The sequence below is a fragment of the Antechinus flavipes genome, chromosome 1 (genome assembly GCF_016432865.1).
Source record: "Antechinus flavipes isolate AdamAnt ecotype Samford, QLD, Australia chromosome 1, AdamAnt_v2, whole genome shotgun sequence".
NCBI lineage: Eukaryota > Metazoa > Chordata > Mammalia > Dasyuromorphia > Dasyuridae > Antechinus > Antechinus flavipes.
Window position 1 is genome coordinate 491,414,716 of NC_067398.1, and position 26,816 is coordinate 491,441,531.

At 34.0% G+C, this 26,816-nt stretch overlaps 1 protein-coding gene across 4 annotated transcripts in view; it reads left to right on the forward strand.

The window, feature by feature from the left end:
* The window catches only part of KCTD1 (potassium channel tetramerization domain containing 1), a 246,423-nt gene that overhangs the window by 179,450 nt on the left and 40,157 nt on the right, over positions 1–26,816 (forward strand). For all 4 annotated transcript variants that reach the window (XM_051970309.1, XM_051970311.1, XM_051970310.1 and 1 more), the window contains exon 2: positions 10,503–10,681. In XM_051970309.1, coding sequence (XP_051826269.1) covers positions 10,503–10,681 — 179 coding nt within the window. The remainder of the gene's footprint in view (positions 1–10,502; positions 10,682–26,816) is intronic.

The window sequence follows — 26,816 nt, forward strand, 5'->3', positions numbered from 1 at the left end:
TGCTACTCAGGTACTCTATCACATACCATTCTCTTCCAAGAACACTACACTGCATTGAAGCTGGATTGCTTACATTTCCCAAAATACTCTATGCTTTCTTGCTTCAATACCCTCTCTTCTACTTTTCTCCATGCTGGGAATGTGTTTACATTCTCTTTACCTGTTGAAATTCTAAACAACCTTCAAAACATAACTTAAATGCCACCTCTATTATAAAGCCTTCCCTCCAAATCCAAAAGTGATTCCACTTTCCTTGGGTCACACTTTTAAAACCTCTCTCTTACACATATAGCACTTATTTTCCTATTATTCAATTGTGTACCTATGTAATTACTACATATTTGTTTGTCTACAAACCTTATTTTTAGAATAGGAAATATACATTATTAAAATTTGTATTCCCCATTAGCATAAAACCTTGTATCTAGTAGGTACTCATGTAAACGGAATTAATATAACTCAATCAAATATGCCTTCTCATAGTACTTATACTGATATATTATGATATATCATACTGATATATTATGTGTTTGATTTGTCTTCCCAACGATGTTGTAACTTTAAATAGCACAGTTCATATGGTAGGTGTTAAATATCTATTGAATATACAAATAATTGAATGTAAACTTTGCAGGATCGTACCTTTATGCATATTCACATGCTTGTAGATATATATATATATACATATACATATATATATATATATATATATATATATATATATATAAAATATATGTCTGTGAATATCTTTCTCTTTAGACAAACACACTTGTTAACGGGTCTTAAATTTTCTTATCTCTTATTTTACAACTCTTAAATTCATTCTAAAAAATCATTGTACCGAAGCATATTAAAATAATATCTGTTTAAAATGAAGGTCAGGAATATTCACCTATTTCAGGAGAGGATTATAGAGTTTTAATTTACCCTGACTTGGAATTTTAAAAGCTGGTTATTATCTATGTGAGTCACTGAGTTACTCACCTCACTTTTATGAGCCTCAATTTCCTCATCTGTAAAGCGGAAATAATATCCTATCTCCCCCAGGGTAGTCATAAGAAAAAAACTTTAAGTACTCTGTAAATGTAGATTATTATTATTCCCCAAAATGCATTTCATCCTTGAAATTATATAGGTTATCCCAAAATTCTTAGCAAAATTTTAAGCATCAGTAAGCTTTAAGTTTTAAACTGCACTAAGACTTTTGGGACACCCAATATTAAACACTTTCAAATTCAGGAAACCATTAAAGCAAATTTATTATTTAATTCTATTACTGCCAATGGCCTATTAGCTCCATTAAGGAGCCAAGCTTATGTGACCACTGTCATGGATTAGAACCCCTTTGAGACCAGTTAATTGTAAATTCTTTGTGGCCATACACTAAGCATGAATGGAATAGTCAATGCAAATCCATTACCACCCCTGGGAAAGTAAAATGTGCATCCTGGTGATGATGTGTAAATAAAATCATCTCTGTGTATGATAAATAGCATCTAAAATACAAAACTGTGAGGAAATGATCTTTCCTTCCTCATACCTCAGCCAACACTTTTCATTGTAATTTTCCTTTTTTAAAAGGAACATACTATATTTAAATCAGAGCAGGATCTATTTAATGTGAATTTATTCTCCAATGTTGCCTTTTCAGATTAAGAAATGCATAAAATACCAAAATTTTAAGTAGATTAAAAATTACTATGTGATTTTAAGGATCTTCAAAAAAGTATATGAGAGATACTATTAGAGGAAAAAAAATTATAAATTTGTTTTATGTCACCATAAAATAAAATATGACAGATTTTTACCTGAATTTTCTCATATACAAGTCTTCTAGAGAATGAAGAGATAAATTTAGTAAACAAATAAGTCATCATTCTTCATATGATTACCTAAATTATTTTCTCCATTATATTTTGCAATTTGGCAGAAAAGCTTATTCAAACAACAATATATCAATTTATATTAAGCTAAAATGTGTCTTATGGATAATTCACACAAACAATTCTGTTTTATGCCTCTATGTTTTGGGCTATAGATTGATCTGAGGAAACTAAATCTAATCTAGATTTTTTCTGCTAGTCAAGAGTTTCTAAAGCAAATTGAGATTTATATGTTTATACCTGCCTTTGCAATCCTGGTTACTCTTTACTCTCTAATTAATATTAATAATAACAATTATAAAAATAACACTAATTATTAATAATTACTTTATAATTGCCCCCCCTTCTCTCTCTCTCTCTCTCTCTCTCTCTCTCTCTCTCTCTCTCTGACGATCATCTCTTGTTTGTCGCATTTCTAAACATTCCTTTCTTCCCTTAGCCCACCCCTTCATTCTGGAGTCATCCCTATGTCATTCATTATTTATCTTGATCTCCCCATTCTTTAACTGTTTTTCTATTTGTTGAGCATTCTATGCCATTAGCATCTGATTATATATTGCCCTGTTCGCTAATTGTTTTGTGACAAAAGTTATTGCTTGCTGTGCCAGCATAAATACTCTCTAGTTCCAGAGGTCATTTCCCTCATTGAAATGGACCCCCTCTATAGGATTATAGGAACATCGATTTAGAGCTGGAATAGACACTGGAGGCCAAGTAGTCCAGCCCAATCACAGAGGAACTCATCTTGTTAGGCATATAGTATGATATTATTAACTGAGTCATTAATTAAACTTGGTTTTTCAAATGTGAGATCATATTTCACTCATTTTGTTAAGTAATGTATTATTTCACATAAGTAGCCTCCTAATGGGAGTTTACTTCTCCAAATGCCAAATCTATATTTAATCTTTACCACTCTTTTTAAAACAGTTTTATTTGTTTATTGTTAATATTTTAAGTTCTGAACTTTCTCCCTTCCAACTCCACACTAGAGAAAACTACCCTTTACACACACACACACATACACATACACATATAAGTGTATGTGTATATAAATAAGTATATATGTATATGTAAAACCATACTATGCATACTTCTATTTATTAGTTCTTTCCCTGGAGATGGATAGTGTTTTCCTTCTTATATCCTGAGTATTTATAATATTCAGAATAACTTTGCTTCTCAGTTCTTCAAACAATGTTGCTGTTACTGCATACAATATTCTCTTGGTTCCACTAACACAAAGTGGTTGCGAAGAAAGCATTTTGTAAGTCTTTACAATGCCATTTTTATAAATGTTATTATAAATATTAGCTAATGGGCTGTAGTGTCCCAATGCTCTAATCTCTACTAAGATGCGTGTGCCTGTGCCTCTGCAGTAAGTAGTCCCAAGACTGCTATGGTTTCTAAGCTCTTTTTATCTACTTTTTTAGTTTGCCTCCTCTCTTATTGTCATGGCACAATGACAAATGACTTTGTATCTGATGGATTGTTATATGGAGTAATAGCACAAGTAGATTTGATGACAAAGTCTAGATGACAAAACTAGAACCAGTGGGAGGAAGCTGTTACTGGTATAAATATTTCAACTCATCCTAAGGAAAATTATTCTGATATTTAGAACTATCCAAAAATGGAACTGGCCTCAGGCCTAAAGAAAGAAAAGAGGCTCCTGTCATAGAAAGTCTTCAAGTAAGACTGGAAAATCACTTATTAGAGGTATTTTAGACAGGATTCATAATTTGGGTACAGGTTGAATTTGATGACCTCTGTACAACCTTTTGATTCTTAAAAGTCTATGATTCTAGATGTTATATCTTACTCTTTTTGATGAAAAGTGTGTCCAACTAGCAGGATTTTTCTCCTTTCTGCTTAATTCCTTCTGATATGCTGAGGATCAAGAAACTTTGTGACTTAGAATTGTGTATAACTCATTTGCTATCAGTGACTTCCTTAGTATGTGAATTGTCTTTAGCCAAATCCATCAAGATCACAATAACTTGGTGATTAAGTTGTACCTAAGTTCAAGATTCAGACAAGTTAAGTGATTTGACCATATTTACACAGTGAATAAGTGTCAGATGGAATTCAAATCCAGATTTTCCTGACTCCAAGCCCAACACTCCACTATGTCTCAGCATAACTCTCAGTTACTGAGTAGACTTTTAAATAAGAACTGCTAGAAATGAGGTTCATGGATTTTTGAAAAATTTTTTTAGTGTTCTCCCAAACCTTTCTTGCTTCCTTCTGGTTCTCTTCTATATTCAAATAAGTGATGTTGCTGGGTTAACTTACCTCCAGAAAAGTGATAGGGTATTGTACTTCCGCCAAAGGGACTTTGTTGCTTTCCTTATGTGAAATTTGGGGGAATGGTTTTATTTTCCCCATAGGCTTTTTCTGCTTAGCTAAAGTCATCTGAGAACACTTTTACTTTGTGCTTTTATGAGATCTCTTTTAAAATTTGTTGATATTGCAGTTAGTTATATTGTTACAGACTAAAGATTTGTGGTAGGTAAAGAAAGTGCTGTATTTCTAAGAATGCATAAGCCACGACATTACCCCATGGACAAAACATTCCCAAAGGAAATAATACAGTTCCAACCTTCTTGGATGAGTATCCTGGCCTCGGACAAGGACGTGAGGGTCTTTGACCATCAGTTAACCAGGAAATTCAGTTCACCAAAGAGTCCTTTCTTAATCATTCCAAATTTCTGAAGTATTGATGCTGCACTCAGTATATCTTTATGGATGCCTACCCTAGCTAAATTTTGTGCAAACTTTGTAATCTTGCTTAAAGTCCTTTCTCTACTGTCACTTAATATGGAAAATGAAAACTCTTTCAATACACTAATAAAATTATTCTGTTGAAATGCAATTCTGAGAATAAGTAGTCAGCTTATTTCCACAGTGAAATAGTTAGTAGTCTACCATCATAGTAAAACTTGATATGGTGTATATCCCCAGCAAATAAAGTCATTACCACTTTCAAGCTGAAACTTCATCTCATTTAGTCCAAGGCATTGCTCCCCAGGCTCTCATTTCCTTAGCATACAGCAAGGTTAGACTTAGGAGCTAAGGTTTTCATCAGATTCATTTGAAAGGTGCCTGAAGCCAAATCCCTTCCAGGATCCTGCCATCAGAAAATCATTGGTATTGGGCAGTTGAGATGGATGTGCAAAACTACAGTTTGTTTGTTTTTTTTTCAGCCACAAACTGATATATGGAAGTTTAAAAAAAATAAATTGATCATCCTGACAATCTATGAACAAAGGAACAATCAGAAATGAAAATCTCAGGGCAGCCATTCCCTTCTAAAGTTGGCTTTTGTTGTTGTCAGGTTTTTTTGTTTTGTTTTCTTTTAAGATAGGTTTTTGGGTTTTTTTTTTTTTTTTTAAGAATGTCCAGGTCAAAACTGCGTTCCTTTCTCCCTCCTCCCTTCACCCTTCATTTTAAAATGGTTTTTGTTTTTGTTTTTATTTTGTTTTTTTTACAAAATGTGCCACAACAAAAGAAAAGCACTTGATAATTCAAAAAGCTAATGTCATTGTTTTTGTTAGAGTTATTTGTTGACTTTGAGCTCATTTGCATTTGATTTTCCATCCATAATCTAAGTAAAGATGTAGAAAGTATTTTGTAATGGCCATACATACTTCAGTCGGATACTTAAACAGCGTCCATAAAAGACAGAGTAATGGCAGAGGAGGAGAGCAGAGGATTTGATAGAAGCAAATCAAAATCTAGCTTTTATTAAGCACTTGTAACTAATTCCAAGTGTTAGTTAAACAAGAATACAAAGATAAAATGAAAGGATTACCTTGTATTAGAGGAATATAGTATTTGCATAGCTAAGTAGATGCAAGTCAGTTTGAGGAGAAAGAGGACACTGATTGGGAGGGAGCCTAGAAATGACTTCTGGAAAGCTGTAACACCTGAGACAACCTTGAAAGACACTAAGGATTCCAATGGGTTTGGAGGAAAGGAGGGAATGCATTTCAAGCATATGGGATAACCTGCATAAAAGCATGGGTCCAAGAGCTGCAATACCAACTTTGAGAAACGGCAGATTGGCCAGTTTTCTAAAATGTAGAGATTGTGAAGAGGAATAATAGGAAATTAACCTTGGAAGGTGACTTGGTGCCAGATGGGCAAAAGCTTTTTAAAATCATCCTAATCGAAATAGGAAACTGAAGACTCTTAGGCAAGCAAATTGTAGGTTGATGTGTGCTTTACTAAGACTCTTGGCAACTGAATGGAGGAGGTTCTGGAGTGAGGAGAGACTGGATGCAGGAATACAAATAGGCAGATACAGTGGTCCAAGCAAGAGGTGATGAAGCTGCTGTGAAAGTGAAGAGAAGGGAACAAAAGAGAGTTAGAATTGACATGACTTGGCAACTGACTTAGTCTCAGTATTATCACATTTCAGAATCTGATCTACCTGTCCCTGAAAAATATTCCACTACAAAAGCCCTTGCTTAAAGAGAGACTCATCACTTTCCATTGCTTTTTGGAAAAAATTACTTGTCAGAAAATTTTTTCTAATGTTTGGATTTTAAAAGGTTTTTTTTTTTTTTTTTTTTTTTTTAACATTAAGGCTGAGAGATTGTGAAGAGTTAATGATATCTTCAGGGCCCTGCACCTGGCTGGCTGGCTGGCTGGTGGTGTCCTCAGTAGAAAGATAGGGAAATTTTAAGGAGAAGTAGGTTTAAGGCAGGAGGGAGTGAGAGAGAGAGAGAGACAGACAGAGAGAGACAGAGCAAGAGAAAGGAAGGGAGACAGAAACAGAGAGAAACAAATGAATCCATAAGTATTGATGAAGTAACCAATAAAGATTAGGGAGAAGTGTGGAAGGAGTGAGGGAAAGAAAAGAGTGAGGAGGAAGAAGAAGAGGGGAGAGAGAGAGAGAGAGAGAGAGAGAGAGAGAGAATATTGACACATATCTTCCTTCTCTGGTCATGGCCACTTTAGGATAGATATTATTTTGCTTCATAATACATGTTCATAGCAGGGGTTTTGTTTTTCTTGCTTTCTTTGTGGGATGAGGGTGGAGTGGGAGATGGAAGGGAGAGAATGCAGATCTTGATGAAAATAAAATAAAATAGATTTTATTTTAAAAGAGAGATTGTTGGTTTCCTAGGAGAAAACAGCTTCAATTGAGTGATAAGTATGAAGCCAAATTAGAAGGGAAAGAAAAGTTAATGAGAGGAAAGGAAATACAGATAAGAGAGAGTAGACAGCTTTTTTTCTAATTATTTGGCTGTAGAAAAGCAGAGTGAAATAGTAGGCTAGTTTGAATGGGTGATGGTCAAATAAAGATTTTTTTTTCTTTTTTAATGTTTTTAAAAATTTGGGTTAAGGGAAGAGATCTAGATTTGAATCTCAACTTCAGCTTTTACTAGTTGTGTGACCAAAAGCAATTATAACATCTCTGATTCTCTGATTCATATTTGCATTATTTGCTTCATAGTTGAGGAAATCATTCTATAAACCATAAAATGCTACATAAATATTATTTACTATAACTTAATTTTTGTATATTTATCTCAGTTCTTTCTTTCAAAAGTTACAAGTAGCTTGATCTGAATATTGAGAAACGAATTATTCAGGCATAGGAGACTATTGAGTATCTTTTCCCAAAAACATTTGAAGTTTTAAGTGTAAGTTATTATTGATCTAACCTGGGGATTTTCAAAATAATGGTGATGGTGATAGCATTATATAGTACTTTAACATTTGTAAAACTCTTGACAAATTATCATCTCATTCCATCTTCACAATTATTCTGGGAGGCAGGTGTTATTATCAGTCTTTTCTTCCTGCATTATTCCTTCAAAGAGAAGAAAAGTAGTGAAATTTCTGTAATGTTGGGATGGTGAGACCTTTTCCCAAGGAGTGGGCAAAAGACTATTAGAGATGTTCTGGCCTTCCACCAATCGGGCAGATGTTTGTCTTTCCAGTAGTGTTAGTGAATCCACATTCAGGCTGACCGACATAATCTATATATTGGAACAGCTTTCCTGTTTAAAATGATTGGTAGTATTTTCATCTGTATAGCATGAGATGGTAATGGGGAAAAAAGTTGGACTAACTAAACCTGTAATAGCTACCATCAAATAGCTATTCTGAGCTCCATGGGTCTTAGCCACCAAGGTTAGCCTTAACAAGGGCGAGCAGCTATGTGCTCTCACGTTTACCTCAGGTCCCATTCTCCCCCATTCTCCCATCCTGTCTGAAATATGTGACTACTAGAAAGTCCACTAATAAAGGACAAGCATCTTTAAGAGGAGTAAAACTTTAAGCCCTTTCAGATGTTATCAGCTTAGCTTTGAAGTGACCCAGACCCTTAAGCATGGGGACACAGGATAAAGAGACAAGAAAAGGGGTGGATACAGAAAGGAATGAGTACCAGTTTTGCCCCATTGGGCTCTGTGACTTGCTCTTTAACCATGTGGATTCATAACCCCTTCTTTGAGAAGCACTGATCTAATTTTAGACGTTGAAGCTTCTGTGTATTTATGATTTACAGCCTAAATGGCATATACCCCAAGAAATCTGGAACCCTTCAGGTGATCTGCTATGCTTTAAATTCTTCTCCTTCTATACAGTCCTTGCAGTGTTATAGCTTCACTGAATGAGGTCACAGTCTAACTACAATATTAACCCTGCAAATCTGTTCATTTTCTCCTAAGCACCCTCAGGCAGGATATAGAATATGTCCAATTGAAAAACTATTACAGACTCCATGGTGCTGTGATGTGTTCAGTCATAACAGGGGTGTGTGTGAGTGTGTGTTTCTCAGCCACAAAATCATTCTCTAAAAGGAAGTAAGGTAGCATATGTTTTATGTTTCCATTTTAAGAAGAAAAATTTTAAAACATTTTCCAAATGCTACTTTTCTCTTTGTGTTTCTTTTCTTTGGCTGTTTATTTTTATATTTTCTACCAATCTCATGTCTTTGTTTCATATTTCCTCTTACCCACCACCTCATTAATTCTTCTTCTTTTACTATTTGTTGGCTCTCTTCAGTGCAGCATATAGAACACAGATGGTAAACCGTGTGTACAAAAGCCCAATCACTGCTCCATTCATAGGAGCGACTAAGCATTCTAAGAAGCATGTGTATTCTGCATCATGCCTGGACATGTGGTTAATGCTAAATATTCCAGCAGTTGTGCCCCAGGTAGCTCCTAAAGCAGTTCCAGATCATAAAACATATGATGTTTTGCAAATTTATATTTTATCACATTGCATTTTATGAACAAAAGCTCAATGACTTCTCCCCTTATGATCTCTATCAAAAGCATTTCTTTGCTTTTTATTATGCCTTATCACTATATTTGACTCACATTGTCTGCTTATTCCAAAGAACAATCTTTCTTTTTTATAAGTCTGTTACTGTATTTGTGACTTTCATCTTAAAGAGACCATGCATTAAATACGCTCAATTTATTACTGAGATGGAGACCTTAAATCCTAGTCCCTTCAATGAATAACAATGTGCCAAATACCTGACTTTTAGTTTTCTCTGTAATGTTTGCTTTAATTTTTTAAGCAGTGTTTGAAATATTTGTATCATAAACTTGGGAGGGAAGCAACATTTCATGGTCTCAGCAATACTCTTCCTTAATCCCAGCAATTCAGAAATGTTCTGATTATCAAGACAAATTGCCCTTAATCCTGTTTTATATAAATTAAAGATGTTTGCCTTATGACACTTATTCCCATGTGACTATATTTAATATTTGATGCATCAGCATATACTTTTCTTCTTTTGAAGTTTGATTTCCTTAAAAAGTTACACACGTGTCCTTGTCCCTCACATATGCCTCACAAGGACACATTTATCAATTGGGGTGTAATTTGTTTTGTTTTTCACAGAAAGCAGTGTGTTTTTTTCAAACATTATTGAAGGTAAAAGACACAAAGAATTAAGTTCGACAAAAAAAAAAACAAAAAAAACAAAAAAAAAAAAAACATGTGATACACACTTTAGTAATTTTGCATTTCCTAAGTGGTTGGTTAAAAACATAGTCCATTGACTTTATTTTTAGATTACTTTAAGTATTGGAACAACTTAACAAATTCATTTAACCTCTAATTTGACAAAAAAAAAAAAAATCCAGAAAACAGTCTGTGGAACATAAAGGCTAAAGGTTTGTATTCATCTAGTCTAAATGCATATCAAAGAGAAATCATGAACAGTTTTATTTAAATGCTTATTGTTTTAGGCTTTGATTATCTTCTAATTTAAAGTGAGTAGTGATTCTTCATGTGAAGTTTCCCATTGTTAAATGGAAGCTGAATTCATTAATATAATGCACCCTCCTATTTCACAAAATTATTTGAAATAAATATTAATTAAGAACAAATCTTTATCATTGAACATGTAAAATCTTCCTTTCTTTTGTCAGTTAAAGCATTTATTTTTCTGTCATTCATTATAATACAAATGAGAACTGGTGAAATTTTAAAGATTCACTGGCTTTCAGATTTTAACATATAAAGAATGTCAGCTTTAATCATTGACTTATTCACTATGTTATGTATATTTTCTTTTTTGCCTTAAGAAAAAAAAAAGGAAAGAAAAAAGAAAAATGTCTAAACTTGCTTGTCTCTCCGTAGGACAGTCGGCCCAATATGTCAAGACCTCTGATCACTAGATCCCCTGCATCTCCATTGAACAATCAAGGCATTCCTACTCCAGCACAGCTCACAAAATCCAATGCACCCGTCCACATTGATGTGGGTGGTCACATGTATACCAGCAGCTTGGCCACACTCACCAAATACCCTGAATCAAGGTAATTTGAAAACTGGCAAGTCAGTTGACAAAGTGTATGCATTTGGTAATCTAACTGTTTTTCTCACGGCCAGATACAGTGGAACTCCTTCATAACATTGACATTGGGGAAGAGGATTAACTGCCATATAAACTTACTGTGTAGTAATGGATTTTTACTGTATCCAATTTTGTTTGCAAGGCCATCAATTGACCCACATAATATCCAAATTCATACTATAATGAGCTTTGTTATGATGGAGTTCTACTGTATTTGACTTTTCCAAAGAACTTCATATTTCTTAATGTATTTCCAAAGGAAGTATTATCTCTCTTATTTTTCTTCCTTCTGTTCTAAGACACAATTCCTTATAAATCCCTATACATGTGTCTAGAAGCAGGTAGTTGGTTCATGAATATTGTAGATAATCAGATTGCAAAGCAGAAAAGGGAGATACAGTATTTTTCCAGTGAGGGAGGATTTTTCAGGACACCATGCAAAAGTCTTGGTACACAAGGCAATCTTGCAAAAATGGTCTCAGATCCTGAACAGCTCAAGCAAAAGAAGTGTTTGTAGGGGGAGGGTTATGTTAAATCTGGCACTGTAAATGCTTGTGGGATTTTTTCCCCACTCAGTTCTAATGGAATCACAAAGAAGGGATTCACTTTTGCTCTGGAACATCTACTCATGGTCTTGTTGACCACTCTGGCTCTCTGCTCTGCTTCTTCAGAACAACAGTTCTTTGCTAGTCCTGTTAGTTGATGAGTAGGAATGAGCTGACATGAGTCTTACACTTCCTATTTCTGTTCCTACTCATAGAAAAAAACAAGAAGTTGTCTGGTTTCAAAAGTTCTTAAGATAGGAGGGGAATGATTCTTTTTTAAAAAGGAGCCATCTAGCCTCAAAGTTATCACAGAAATTTGACTAACTCTCTGACATATTCGTTGGTATGTGTGTTTATAAATGTGTAATTACCATATCAGTCACTTAACAGCATTATTGACTGAGTACTTTCCCCTGGAGCATTGAACTATATGCTATGGTCTGTTACCATAATCGTGATTACATTTTTGCACAGGTAAATACTTCTATCTAGGAAAGAATTTTTTTTTATTACATACTTCAGTTAATGAAAAGATCAGTGCTTCTTTTACATTTAAATACTGAATACCAGGGAGAAAAGACAAGGTCCCCTATTAAATGTGTCAAAAAAAACCCCAAAAAACAAAAAACATCAAGCATTTACTAAGCTCCTGCAAGATGAGCTGGCATAATATGTAGCAGCACTTCATTTTTTGAGTTTGTTTTTTTAACTCTTGACATATGTTACATTAATGATTACACATTTATATATAACAAGAAAACATTTTCTTCTGATCGTTGTTTCTTAATTGGTTACAATTCTTCTAACTGATTAACCTTCTCCTCTCAGCTAATTTGCTCTTTGGAAAGATCATTCCTATCACTTTTCTTTGGCACTGATGAAAAATCAGAGTAGTTATTGCTGGGATTTGTTTTTATTTGTTTTTTGTCAGTTTAATTATTTCACAGTTATTAGATATTATCAGATAACATTGTTATTCCTGTGGTGCCTTCTCTGAAGGTCTGTTTCCTCACCAACTCACTCACTGGTTTATAGATGCTCTCAAGAGTTCTTAATCTCTTATTAAAAATCCTGAACAACAGCAACTGCTCTGGCAGGTTTAACTACCATCTACATCAAAGAGCCACACTTGATCCAGAGTGTTTCAAAGATTTCTTGACTTGCTAAACAGCTTCATCAATTTGGTTGGAAAAAACCAATCTACACATCTTCTTTTCACAGGCTTTCTCCAATTTTTATCTTCCTTGTCACAGTGGGTCCCAGCATATCAGCTTCTGGGTTATCCTCCTTTCATTCCTCCTGTTGCCTTGCCATTTAGTTCATTGCTAAGTCCTGCAATTTTTTTTTCTTTCAAACTATCTACTAAGTGTCAAATCACTCCTTTATCTTTCTTCTCTTAAAAAATAATTTTAGATAATGATTATTAACTATAATGAATATCAATACAGTCAATCAAGTTTACATTGTAACTATTGCATTTAAAGGGATGAAATTCATCCTATAAATTGTCATTGTCATAGCTTATTTTTCATTCCCTCCCAAGTCTTCATCAGTATTCTTTGTGTATTCATTCCTATTCATTTCCCCTCATATATGCTCATAGTTATTGTTTGCTCTGCTGCTCTAGTTTCTTTTTTTCGTTTTGGATCATTTCACAAATGCCTTTACACATTTCCTTATCTTCATACTTTCTCATTTTAATTATAGAATAGTACCCCATTACATTGATGGGGGAATTTTCATTCCCCTAGTACTGTGCATTTAGGTTATTTCTTGGTTTTTTACATCACAAATAATACTGTTATAAACACCTTTGAAGAGATTATACCTTTAAACAAAATAACACAAGGCATATTCTCAACTACAACATTATTTGGGTCAAAGGGTATGATAATCTTTGTAACTTTTTTTCTACCTATTTCCAAAATATTCTCCCAAAAAGATTCTACAAGTTTACAATTCTGCCATCAATGCATAAATTTTTTCTCTATAACAGCACAACGAACAGTTAAATTCTTAATGATTTTTATCAAATTGGTAGATAAGCTGCTATCTCAACTTGTTGTTTGTTATTAGTTAAACTGTATGGTTTTCAAGTGATTGTTAACATTTGGTGTTTCCACTTTTGAAAATGGTACATACAAGAACTTCTAAGAAAACTAGAACACAGTTTAGCAACAATGAGGTTCAGAATAAGCATTATTTTATTATTATTATTTTTTTTTACCATATGCAATAGCTCAAAATGCATGACTTGAATATCAAAGACCAAAAAAAAAAAAAAAGTAGAAGACAAGATCAGTTACTTTTAACAATGGCAAATGGCAGAACTCTTAACCAAATAAAACAGAGATTACCAAAAAAGATAATTTTAATTACATTGAATACAATTATATTAAGTTTTTTTTGCACAAAGTTGGTGAAGCTAAGAAAAGAAACCACAAAATGGAGAAAAAAAATTTTTGCCATAAAATGGCTCTGCCAAGGGTCTGATATCTAAGATATATAGGGAATTAGCACAAATCTGTAAGAAGCCATTTCCCAGTAAGTAAATGGTTAAAAGATATAAACAGTTCTAAAAAAGAATTTTTAACTAAAACCATATGAAAAATTGCTCCAAAACACAGTGAGTAAGAAAAATGCAAACAAAACAATAATCATTTGGAATTGTCCTCTGAAAGTGGCTAAAAATTCCCATCCTTTTGATTTAGAGAGCCAATGGCTGAGTGTATATTTCAGGAAGATAAAAGACAGAAAGAAAGGTTCCATATACATCAAAAGATTTATAGTTCTTTTTCTTTTTGAGAAAAATAGAAACAAAATAGATAAGGACTGATTTAAGTTCTTAACAAGTTGTAGTACAAAAATATAGTTGAATGTTACTGCTTTGTAAGAAAAGAATTGAAAGAATCACTGGAAGGTTTATATGAACCTAGATGGAGTAAAATGAACAGATCAAGAAAAAAACTGTATACAGTCACTGTGACAATGTAAACAGAAAGAACAACGATAGCTACAACAAAATCTCCAAATACCATGTATCAATGCAACTTCTAATCATTGTAAAAGTGAGAGACTATAAATATAAGGAATACTGCATATACTGTCAGACATGGTAGAAATGTTGGCTAATTTTGTCTGATTTTTTTATCTTATTTCTTTTGCATCTTTGATAAAAGGGTGGCCTTCTGGTTAAAGGAGTGGGGAAGAACATATTTTGAAGTGAATGTGATATCAAAACAAAAAATATCAATTAAAAAAATTTTTAAAGAGAAGATAACATTGTCTTTTCATACTGGTTGACCACATATCCACTGTAGATCAGAGTTCCCTTTTTTCTTTATCCCTATAGCAACAGCCTTACTCTAGTAACATGTGGTATGTCCTGCCTCTGCTGTCTTACTTTTTCTTTGCCTCCAATATCTCTCCTTTCATTAATTCACTAGTAAAAATTTATTCAGCATCTATTATGTGGCAGGCACTATGCTAAATTCTGGGGATACAAGAACAAAATACAGACCCTGCCTTCAAGGAGCTTATAATCTAATGAGGGAAATAGCATGCAGACAAATATATACAAAGCAAGCTATATAGACAAGATAACTAGGAAATAATTAATGGAGGGAAAGCACTGAAGTTAAGAGGATTTGAGAAAAACTTCTTGTAAAACTTAGTAGTTAGAACTTAAAGGAAAGCCAGGAAGTCAGTAGTTAGATTGGAGGAGAATGAGCATTCCAGAGAGAAAATGCCCAGAGTCCAGAGATCAGTTGTCTTGTTTATGGAATAGCCAGGAGGCCAGCATCACTGGATCGAAGAGTATGCGTTTGGTTTTTACTACAACTGACACAATTATCCATTCTGCCCATCCTTCTACTCTATTCTAATCTAATTGTTTTCATGAATGATTAACAGTTCTAGCTTTTCCCCCTGACTGTACGATGTAGGGTTGCTGGATTCTAAGATCAATACCATCATACAAATGCCTTTTTAAAGTATGTAGAGCTACTTTGGTTCTTTCCAAAATGACAACTATCTGCAGCTTTTGAGCCAAAACAGGTATACATCCATAAAGTTCCTATAAACAATTGAATGTTGAATTACTTACTTTACATTTTGAAAAAGATCTGAATGTTCCTTTCAGACAATCAAGTTTATTGAGCTTGCACATAAAGTTTTAAAATATGAAAATCTTGCATGAAGTTCACAATAGTCTAATCCTCTCCTACTTAGGGGAAGATAAATAGCTTAGCATAAACATACAAAGGTATAACCTTTATATAGAAATTTATATATATATATATATATATATATATATATATATATATATATATATATATATATATACCTAGCTTTTTATTGAAATACAGAATTTTGCAACTGAATGACTGCATCAGATTCCCTCTGGATCAAGTACTTTTTGTACCTTTTAGCGTTTAGAAGCCTTTCACAACCTTGTCCCAACCTACCATTTCAATATCATAGATTATTCTACTTTCTACACTCTATTAGCCTTCTTGCTGTTCTTCACACACAATACTCTATCATCTCTCTCTGGATCTGTGTGCTGGTTGGCCCCATGCCTTGAATACACTCCTACTTCACCTCCTCCTCTTAGATTCCTTTCTTTTCTTCAAAATTCTATTCAAGTGATCACATGAAATTTTTCTTAATTTTCCCAACTCCTAAAACCTTTGCCGCTCACCTGTCCTAAGCAAAATGTAACAAACAAACAAAAAATTGTGTACATTTTGTATGTTGTTTCTTTGATAGACTGCAACTTTCTTAAGGTTAGGAACTGTTTCTTTGTCTCTGGATCTCCAATGTCTAGCCTAGTACCTAGCAAATAATATGTACTAATTAAAATGAGTTGTACCAGTAAGACTCCAAATATTCCTAAACATTTTATTAGAAAGTAAAACAATTAGTTGATGGTGTTTTCTCTTTATCTGGCAGTTCATTTTATAGATGAGAAAGTTGAGGCTCAATTAAATGATTTGCCCAATTCCATACAGCCAGACAACCACAGTTCCAGGATTTAGAAGTGTTCTGGCTGTCCCAAGGATTTATGTTCAAATTCCAGCTCTGCCTCTTATTCAAGTTTTTTCAAAATTGTACTATACATGATTTGATGGTCTGTGGCAATATCTAATACATAAAATAGGGCAAATCACTTAACTTTTCTTGTAGTCAGTTTTCTCAAATGGAAAATGAGGACCAAGTCCTCTGAGATAGCTTCTAGCTCTAAATATATGATTCTATGATGGTCTTCCAGCTCCAATGTCCTTTTCGTTATACTAGGCAGTGTAGAATTCTACATTTGAAAATGGGTTACAAATAGGTCCAGCTCAGGTGCCTGAGCATCAGGCTTAGAACATTTTCTGTGGCCCATAGAGTCTTTTCTCTCTTCATCCTCCAATTGTCGTCTGTCTTATGTTCATTTCCGAACTAGAGCAGAAGTTTTTCTTTTTTTTTTTTTTTTCCTTAGTACAAAGGGGAAATGAGCTTAATGTGGTTAGGAGGATATAATCATTTAGCAAACAAAAGATCCCAGAAGAATAAAATGTTCCTGAATTTTTTTCTTTTCAATTCTGGGTTTCTTTGCAAATTAAAAAAAAAAAATTCTTCAAAGAACTTTCACTGCCTTGTGTATTGTTAAATTTCTGAGATATCAACTGTGCCACTTTCTTGTTTAGAAAACTTCAGTGTCTCCCGGTTATCTCTAAAATAAAAAAGAATCCCTACGTTTTCAGAATATACTTTCTACCTACCTTTCCAGACTTAAAACATATCACTCCCTTTCACACACACTGCTTGCTAACTCAATTCATCTACTAACACAATCCATTTCTAAATTCAGCTATTTGTCTCACATCTCTGGGCCTTTACTTCTTGTAATATCCTCCCTCCTCATTTCCACTTTAGACTCCCAGTTTCCCTCACACTCAGCTCAGGTGGCTTCTTCCAGATGAAGCCCCTCACATATTATGTCTTTGTCTCCTGATATTTCCTTCAGTTCGTTCATCTGTTTCCATTGTGGAGCCTCCTAGTTTTCCAAGGGAAGAAACTTTTGTATTTGTTGTCATTTTCCCTGTATCTTGCACCTTTTAGATGTTTGATAAAAAGTTGTAGAACTGAATTTAAAAAAAAATTTTTTTTGTCCAAACCCATAATTTCATTGATGTAGGAATTTCATAGGGAAGAAAGCCCCTCTCCCAATTTAAATCATCTCCTGTTCTTTCACATGTTTTTCCCAAGCCCATTGTTTAGGGCCCTGGGAAGTTTAATATGGTCAGAAGTGGGGCTTTTACTCCTGTCTTCTCGCCTCCAAGGCCAGCTGTCTATCTATTTACTGTGTTCTGGTGCCTCTTATACATATTTTGATGTGTGTGGGTTTTTGCAAACTAGCTTCAGACGAGACAAAATGTTTCACCAGATAAATATAGGTCTAAGCCTTTTTTTAGTCACTACTTTAAGCTCTGACTTCATGGTCATTTTACCAAAAGAAAATATCCATTTTTAACATGTACTAACCAAGGTCAGCAGTAGTTCTAGTGTTGCTAGGTTCATGGGGTAGTTCCCCCCTCTTGACTGATAAGTAGCTGTTAGTAGTAATGCTTTAAAAAAAAAAAAAAAAAAAAGCTACCCAAGTTTTATCTCTTATGTGAAATCCTGGGTTTCTATCTCAAATTGTTATTCACCTCAGTCGTTATAACTAATGAAACTAAAGTATACAAATGAACTGAAGAAATAATGAGTAGTTACAAAATAATTTTTCTAAAACTTTTTTAATATTAGAAGGCAAAACAATTATCTCTTGCTGTTTCATAGAGGTAATATTGATCCCAATTCCTTTTCCCCCCTCCCCACCCAGTATTAAGAATTGATCTTACTGGAGGAGCCTCAGGTTTTTATTTACTTATAAATTTTTTAATACAAAAAATTGCACTATAACGGATTTGATGTTCTATGGCAAAAGGTACTAAATAAAATAGGGGGAAAGCTAGAAAAATAACCTCATATGGAAAAAGACATGTCCATACATATATAAGATACAAGATATACACAAATCTGAAAATTATAAATATATAAATAGACATCCTTTGTTAGCTACTATTTTGTTAATAATAATATGTAATCTCCTCCTTCTGTTGTTAACATTTTGACTCCTTGGCACTTCCCATTGTTACTCTAAAATACATCCTTGGCAGTGACTATAAGGAAGTTAATTTCTCTTTTCACAGAAAATGGAGAATTTAAATTTGCCTTCAAACTTAGACTCTCCTCCTGTCAGCCCTTTCCTCCCACTGCCAATAAGAGCAATATTAATTCCAGTTGTGCTTATTATTTTTCTGCTGTACTCTTAAAGAAAAAAGCAAATAGGAAATTAACTAATATTGCTAACTGAAACTGTGAGGTGGTAATTGTTCAATTATTAACAATAAGGGCTGGATGTGAACAAGTGACTTAGAAGTCAAAGACTAGATCTCAAGTTACCAATCCTTTGAACCATCCAGCCTCACTCCTTGACAAAACTTTTGTATATTTTAAACCTAGGACATGAGTAAACTCCCACATAAGTAGATTATGCTAAATGGAGCTCTTCTAAATAGCAGTGCAGTTACTAAGTATACTGGCATATGTGTGTAATTGCAAAACTAAATTGACTCAGCTTCCAGCATTGAAGTCAACACCCATGGCCACCCATGGGGTATGCTTGGAGCTTTTGGATACAGATGCCAAGATATAGAATAGATGCTTTTGCCAGCAACCAACTGCTTTCTGGCTAGCTTCAGCAGGATTGTTAGCCATTGGAGGAGGAGAGGAAGGAAGGGAGGGAGGAGAGGAAGTGAAGGAGAGAAAGAGGGGGGGAGGGAGAAATGGGAAAGAGGGAGAAAGAGACAGAGAAAAGGAAGGAGAAAGAGAGACAGGCAGAGATTGTATTTAAAGGAGAGTAAAATGGATGTTATTTAGTAGTCTGAGGATGATTAAATTTTTAATGTTTGAATCTTTGTGAATACAAATTCTTTGTAAATTTCCCAATCTGGGAAAATTGAAAAACTTTCCTTAATCTTGTTTTTGGGCTCAGTGATTCTTTAGCTTTTTTAGGGATAGAGACCAGACCTTGGATTTCATTGGCATAAGGAACTCCAGAGGGAGAAAAGTCCCTTTGCCAATGCAGGTTGGCCCCTTCTTTCTGCAACTTAACAAAATTGCCTAAAAAACTGTGAGATCACAGGACTTGCCCTGGTTTATACAAGTATACATGATAGGTGGGTTTTAAACCTAGGTCTTATTCATCTTTGAAGCTGGCCCTCTAATCCACGTCTTTCACTTAGAGTTATGATTTTATTATTTAAACTTTATGTAAAATGTTCTAAAAAGCTGCTCTCTACAGAGCTCTGAAACTGATAAGATCTTGATAAGAACTAGATAAGAAAAGGCCCCAGAGCCAAGGCATCATCTACCTACTCTTTGTTCTATCTTTCTTAAGGAACTGCATGGGATACATTTTCCTTTGGTCCTTTCATTACTTTGTAACTCTTTTCTTTTTCTAATAAAGTATTGTTTCTATCAAGGTAAAGATTAACAGACTTATATTCTTTGTTGCTATTTGAAGTTGGCAGAAATTCTTACTGGAAGTGTTCCTGGCAAGGAGGAAAACAGAAAACAAAGACCTGTCCTCAACGAGCTTACAGCAGTCTGGGTCAGCTTCCTTGGTCACTAGGTTTATTAAAGGCAATTCAGCTTCAAGGAGATTTAAATGAGGAAAAATATGATCAGCAAATTAATTGAAAGATTCTCCAAGTTAGGTTATGAGAGGACATTTTTTTTCCTTCTGTTCTTTTCATCTTACAGTTTTGCTGTACCACTCTTTAATTAATAATTTATCTATTTATTGGCAAATAGTATTTCATTTTTTCCAGATTACATGTAAAAATAGTTTTCAACATTAATTTTTATAAGGTTTTGAGTTTCAAATTTTTCTCCCTATCTCCTTCCTATCTCTCTTCTCGAGGAAGGAAGCAATCTGATATAGGTTATTCATGTGCTATAATATAAACATATTTTCATACTAATCACACTGTGAAAGAGGAAACAGAACAAAAGGGAAAAGACACACACACACAAAAAGATGAGAATAGCATACTTAGATCTGCATTCAGACTCCATTGTTCTTTCTCTGGATGTGGATAGCATTTTCCATCATGAGTCTTTTGGAATTGTCTTGGATCATTATATTGCTGAGAACAGTTAGGTCTATTAGTTGATCTTCACAAAATGTTGCTATTACTATATACAATGTTCTCCTGGTTTTTCTCACTTTACTCAGCATCAATTCATGTAAGTCTTAACCAGATTTTTCTGAAACCTGCCTGCTCATCATTTCTTATAGCACCATAGTATTCCATTACATTCTTATTCCACAATTTGATTTAACCATTCCCTAATTGATGGGTATCCCCTCAATTTCCAATTCTTTGCTACCACAGAAAAAGCTGCTATAAATATTTTTGTACATGTGGATAGTTTTCCCTTTGTTATGATCTCTTTATGTACCACTTTTTTCAAAAGCATTTTTCCCAGGCAAAGAGTAAATGAAATTGACTTCAAAAGACCTTTTATGATGAAAGACCCTTTTCTTGTTCAGAAACTTACATTATACTACTTCTAGCTAGCTTCTTTTGCTATTAGGAAACAAAATCAGACAACAAAATGTGTGCTTCATCCTCTATTCTAAGCAAGCTAGCCTGTAAAATCTTGTCCTTGAGAATAATTTGGAGGAATAGATCATATGATACCTTCCCATTTCCTTGCTATCTGAGAGACCTGGGAACCAAATACCATTTTAGATATAATATGGGCTTGCCTTCTACTTCCCCTTTGCAAAGTCTGAAGGTTACATTATGAAGGAGGTATTTTTTTAGAGAGTAGTTTCAGTTCATTTTGTAACTAATCTATGTCCATAAATGCCCGTTTCTTTATTTTAAGCTTTACAGTCAGATTTGTTTGTTTGAGTGACTCAAAATAACACCAATTATCTATTCTCCAGATTACATGTAAAAATATATATATATATATATATACATATATATATACACACAATAAAAAGCCCTAGGGAACCTACTCCCTTATAGATAAAAAAAATAATAATAATTTGTATTATAATAGATGCTTGTGCAAATCAATTAAATTTGCTGCTACCCTTTCCAAATGACAACTCCCTATAAGTAACTCTAATGTATGTATAAATATATGTATATATATAAAATTTATAAATTAAGCATAGCAACTTTACTATTAAAACTTTTGCTTTTGGTTAATGTAGATGTTTGGGATTAATTAAGATAGAGCTGAGTGAAAGAAATAAAAGGGTACGGAAATAAATGTGAAAAGAACGCTTATACTACTCCCAGATCCATAGATATCTAAAAAAAAAGAACTTTATTGAACAAAGTACTGCATGAAATAAGAAAAAGCTAAGACAATCTTGCAGAAAGACTCAGTACCCGAAAATCTGTCTGAAAATATTTTCACCATTTGAATGTCTGTACACACTGCTATATAATAGGCATTTAATAAATGCTGATATTGGTTGTATCAGTTGAATGAATGGCATATCCTACCAATGATACAACCAATATCTATGAGAACATGTATCCTAAGAAAACAGTTATAGAGTTGTGTGATATATTTTAACTGTTATTAAATAGTCAGCAATTTGGGCTTAATTTTAAAGGTGTGGATTTCTTTTTTTATGGCTTAATTTTAAAGATATGGTCCTTTTGGACCCATTGACAAATTTATGTCTAGATAAAGATTAAAAAATATAAGATTAAGAAGTAGAATTTTTGAAAGAACACAAAGAAGTGTTTAGAGTAAAACTAGGTAGTACAAACACAGAAAGAAAATAAGTGACCATCTCACTTGCTCTGTAGATGTGTTCTTCACAGATTAAAAACTTCCCCCACACTTTGGGATGTAGAAGTCAGAGTGGTATTCTACAGTTGTCTGTAGTTTAAAGGGAAGATCTAGTTAAGAAAGAGGATAACTATCTTCAGCATTGTAGGCCCGTGGTTACACAGAGGGTGTCTGTAAGAGGCCTTTATGGCCTGTGTTGGCCTTGAGGCCTTACCATCCCATGGGTAGCTGCTTTTTTATAAAAGTAAAAAGGGTGGGTCAAGAGTGGGATGTGCAGGAAAATATTCATTAGGTTTTGGCTCTTTTTTGCTTTAAAACACTGAATCTCTAGTGAGGAACTGAGAGGATACTTCTAAGCAAACTCTGTCCAACATCTAGTTATTCAGAAGTGGATTATCTGATGTGTGGTTTAACCCAGTGTTGGTCTGCTGCCATCTTGAACATTTTCTAGTTTCTAGGACTCTGTGTAGATAGATATTTGCATTCAGTTCCTAAGGACTATAAAAAGCCCTAGGGAACCTACTCCCTCATAGATAAAAAAAAATAATAATAATTTGTATTATAATAGATGCTTGTGCAAATCAATTAAATTTGCTGCTACCCTTTCCAAATGACAACTCCCTATAAGTAACTCTAATGTTAAGTACTCTACAATGATAAGATAAGAAAGATGAGAATCTAACTATAGTCTTCAGGCTTAGTTAGTCCCTGAAGTCTTGAGCTGCTTAGTCTAGTAACTCTGATTGTACCAGCTCGAAGGTCAAAAGATTCTGAGTCTCCAAGGACCATAAGATATCACTGCAGGCCCCTCTAGCAGGTCATGTAGATCTGTATCTCCTGCTTCAAATCTGGAGCCAGGAAAAGATCTTGCAACCTGGTTACTCTAAATAGAACATTATAAAAGTATAAACTCACCCAGTCCCATTCTAGGAACAGATCCAGCTGCCAACCAAATGAAAGGTTTTCTTCTGAATGTCTCCTCCATTAGAGCATGTGAGTGCAAAGAGGTGAAAAATGAAATTTAAATGATTCATATTTCTATTTCTACACTGTTATGTGATGAACATAGACTGAGATTATAAACATTTAAGAAGCACCTGCTATATGTGCAGGGCATTGCAGTGTAAACAAAGATAAAAAGAACTCACCCCTGTATTCAGATAGCTTAGAATCTATTATTGGTCCAAGTGAGGTAATTGGGGAGTGCCATTTTGAAATCTTTTCTAATATGTGGTGCAAAAGTGAAATAAATGTTGTATTTGCAATTACAGTAGAGTTGGCCATAGGGAAGGATTTTCAAATCCTGCTGATGCAGTTAGTGGCAGGGCAGAGTTGTGGGAACCTCTCTTTTCTCTAACAAACAGTTCTCTTGTGGCACAAGAAAAATCGGATTCAGAAGATAAAAATAACCTGGGAAGAAAAATTAAAATGCAAACAGTTCACACTCATTTCCCAGTGTTCCTTCTCTGGGTGTAGCTGATTCTGTTCATCATTGATCAATTGGAACTGAATTAGATTTTCTCTTTGCCAAAGATATCCACTTCCATCAGAATACATCCTCATACATTATTGTTGCTGAAATGTATTATGATCTCCTGATTCTGCTCATTTCACTCAGCATCAGTTCATGTAAGTCTCTTCAAGCCTCTGTGATCTTCTTGCTGGTCATTTCTTACAAAACAATAATATTCCATAACATTCATATACCACAATTTATTCAGCCATTCTCCAATTGATGGGCATCTACTCAGTTTCCAGTTTCTGGCCACCAAACAGGGCTGCCACAAACATTTTGGCACATACAGGTCCCTTTCCCTTCTTTAGTAGTAGCCCAGTAGTAGCAGTGCTGGTTCAAAGGGTATGCACAGTTTGATAAATTTTTGAGCATAGTTTCAGATTGCTCTCTAGAAAAGTTGGATTCGTTCACAACTCCACCAACAATGCATCAATGCCCCAGTTTTCCCACAGGCCCTCCCAACATACATCATTATTTTTTCCTGTCATCTTAGCCAATTTGACAGGTATGTAATGATATCTCCGAGTTGTCATAATTTGCATTTCTCTGGTCAATAGTGATTTGGAACACTCTTTCATATGAGTAGAAATGGTTTCAATTTCATCATCTGAAAATTGTTCATATCCTTTGACCATTTATCAATTGGAGAATGGTCTGATTTCTTATAAATTAGAGTCAATTCTCTATATATTTTGGAAATGAGGCCTTTATAAAAACTTTTAATTGTAAAAATGTTTTCCCAGTTTATTGCTTCCCTTCTAATCTTGTTTGCATTAGTTTTGTTTGTACAAAAGCTTTTTAACTTGATATAATCAAAATCTTCTATTTTGTGATCAATAATGATCTCTAGTTCTTCTGTGGTCACAAATTCCTTCCTCCTCCACAAGTCTGAGAGATAAACTATCCTATGTTCCTCTAATTTATTTATGATCTCGTTCTTTGTGCCTAAATCATGAACCCATTTTGATCTTGTCTTAGTGTATGGTTTTAAATGTGGTTCCATGCGTAGTTTCCAACCTGTGATCTTTTAAAACTTCTCATGTATTGCTACTTCTGTATTATAGCAGGAGGAAAGTTGACTAATTTGGATCAACAAATATTTAATAAATACCTACTATGTGCAATGCAGGATGAACAAAGACAAATAATTTTTTATTTGATTAATGAGGACAAAAGTCTCCAACTTCATGGTGTTGTGACCATGTAGATTAGTATTTTAGTGAATGTTCATTTATCTTGAAAACAACCATTCATATCTTAAGTGAATATCACCTAAGTTATATAACAGAGAACATTAGTTCTTTATAGTTATTTCTGTTCCAATAGCACAAATTGTAAATTCTTCTAACCACTCCAGGGCAAATATGCCATATCAGAACCAAAATTTTTGTCTAGATATGAAATATTTGATTATCAAGCATGATGATAAACCTTGACTTATTATATAGCATGATATCTATACAGTAGAATGTATTCATTTTAATACTTAAGACTTCTGAATTCCATTCAGTAAAATTTCTAAACCAGAAGTTCTCAAGATGTGTTCCAAGGTCCCCACAATGTCAAAACTAGGTTCATAATAATAAGACATTATTTGTCTATTAAAATACTCTTTTCCAATTCCATATCTGTATGATATCATATTTTCTTCATATACATCAACCAAAATAACATATTGCAACATACTGGGTACAGAAGCAGATAGAAGTATCCAGCTGTCTTCTAGTAAGGTAAACATCAAAGAAATTTGCAAAAATGCATAAAACAGTACCACTCTTTGTACTAAATTTTTGTTTTGAAAAAGTTACTTTTCACAAAATGTCATTTGATATAATTGGGCTTTTATTATTACTTTAAAATGAATATTTAAAAATTTTCAGTTTTAATTTCTAATATCATAAATATTAAGAGATATTTCATATCAATAACAATAACAACAACAAATCCTTCTTTGAGGTCTTCAGTAATTTTTAGAGCATAAAGGGATCCTGAATCTCTTAACCTTCTGGTCTCAGTTCTCTCATCAGTAGATGATCTATTTCAAAACTTAACCTCTTTTCACAAACTCCCAACTTTACTATCAACTCCTATACATATAGTAGGTGTCTTAGCCTCATACTTCACTGAGAGCATTAGACAAAAATTCTTCAAAACATCTTGGCATTATTATTCATCTTCCCCTCTTTACTTCCCTCCTATTCCAGGAGATAATTTCTCTACTAGTTTACAGGACTTTAGTTTCACTTTCCTCCCTCAATAATTTGTTCTATCAATTATTCCCTCTTCTTGTATCTTGACTTTCACTTTTTTATTTAGTTTCTTTTCATTGAATTATAAATTCTAGGTCTCCCTAATTTTCATATAAAACCTTCTCCTTTGAGGATTTTAAAATCTTTATCTTTTAACCTTTTTTTTTTTTCATTTTCTTTGACTTCTCTCTGTCCTCTTTATAATCAATTTTATGGAAAAAATCATAGAAACTTATCCAGATACTGCCTCTGCTTCCTTACTCCCCCCTCACCTCAGCCTCACATAGCCTAACTTCCATCTCTCTATGGAAATGCTTTTCTTCTGACTTTCTAATTTCAAATCCAAAGATCCTTTCTCAGGCCTCATCTTCTTTAATCTCTTGGAGCAGTTGATACCATTGAAGAGCCCCTTTCTGATAACATCATCTCTGGTTTCTGAGATATCACTTGCTTCATTCTCCTACTTCTCTCTGGGTTTCCTTGGCTGTTTCTTTATCCTTTTAAAAATCCCTTGAAGGAGATGTTCTCCAAAGTCCTCAGCATTTTTTTTTCCTTGTCTCTGTGCTTTTTCCGTTGGCATTCTCAATCTCCTTCACTCCCATGATTTCATGTATCTTTTTCAACAGATGACATCCAGATTGAAATACCTAGCCCTGGAACTCTCATCTGAGCTCCATATCCACATGCCCAGTTGCCTACACTAGCATCTCTGGTTCAAATGAGTTTTATAATAACATCTTTTAACCAAAACCCACTCATTCTATCTCCTTCAATAAGATTTCCATGTTACCTCCTCCCCCCCTAACCTGTCCTTCTTTTATGGATGCTATCATGTATTATTTTGTATTGTAGTTACTTGCATTTGTA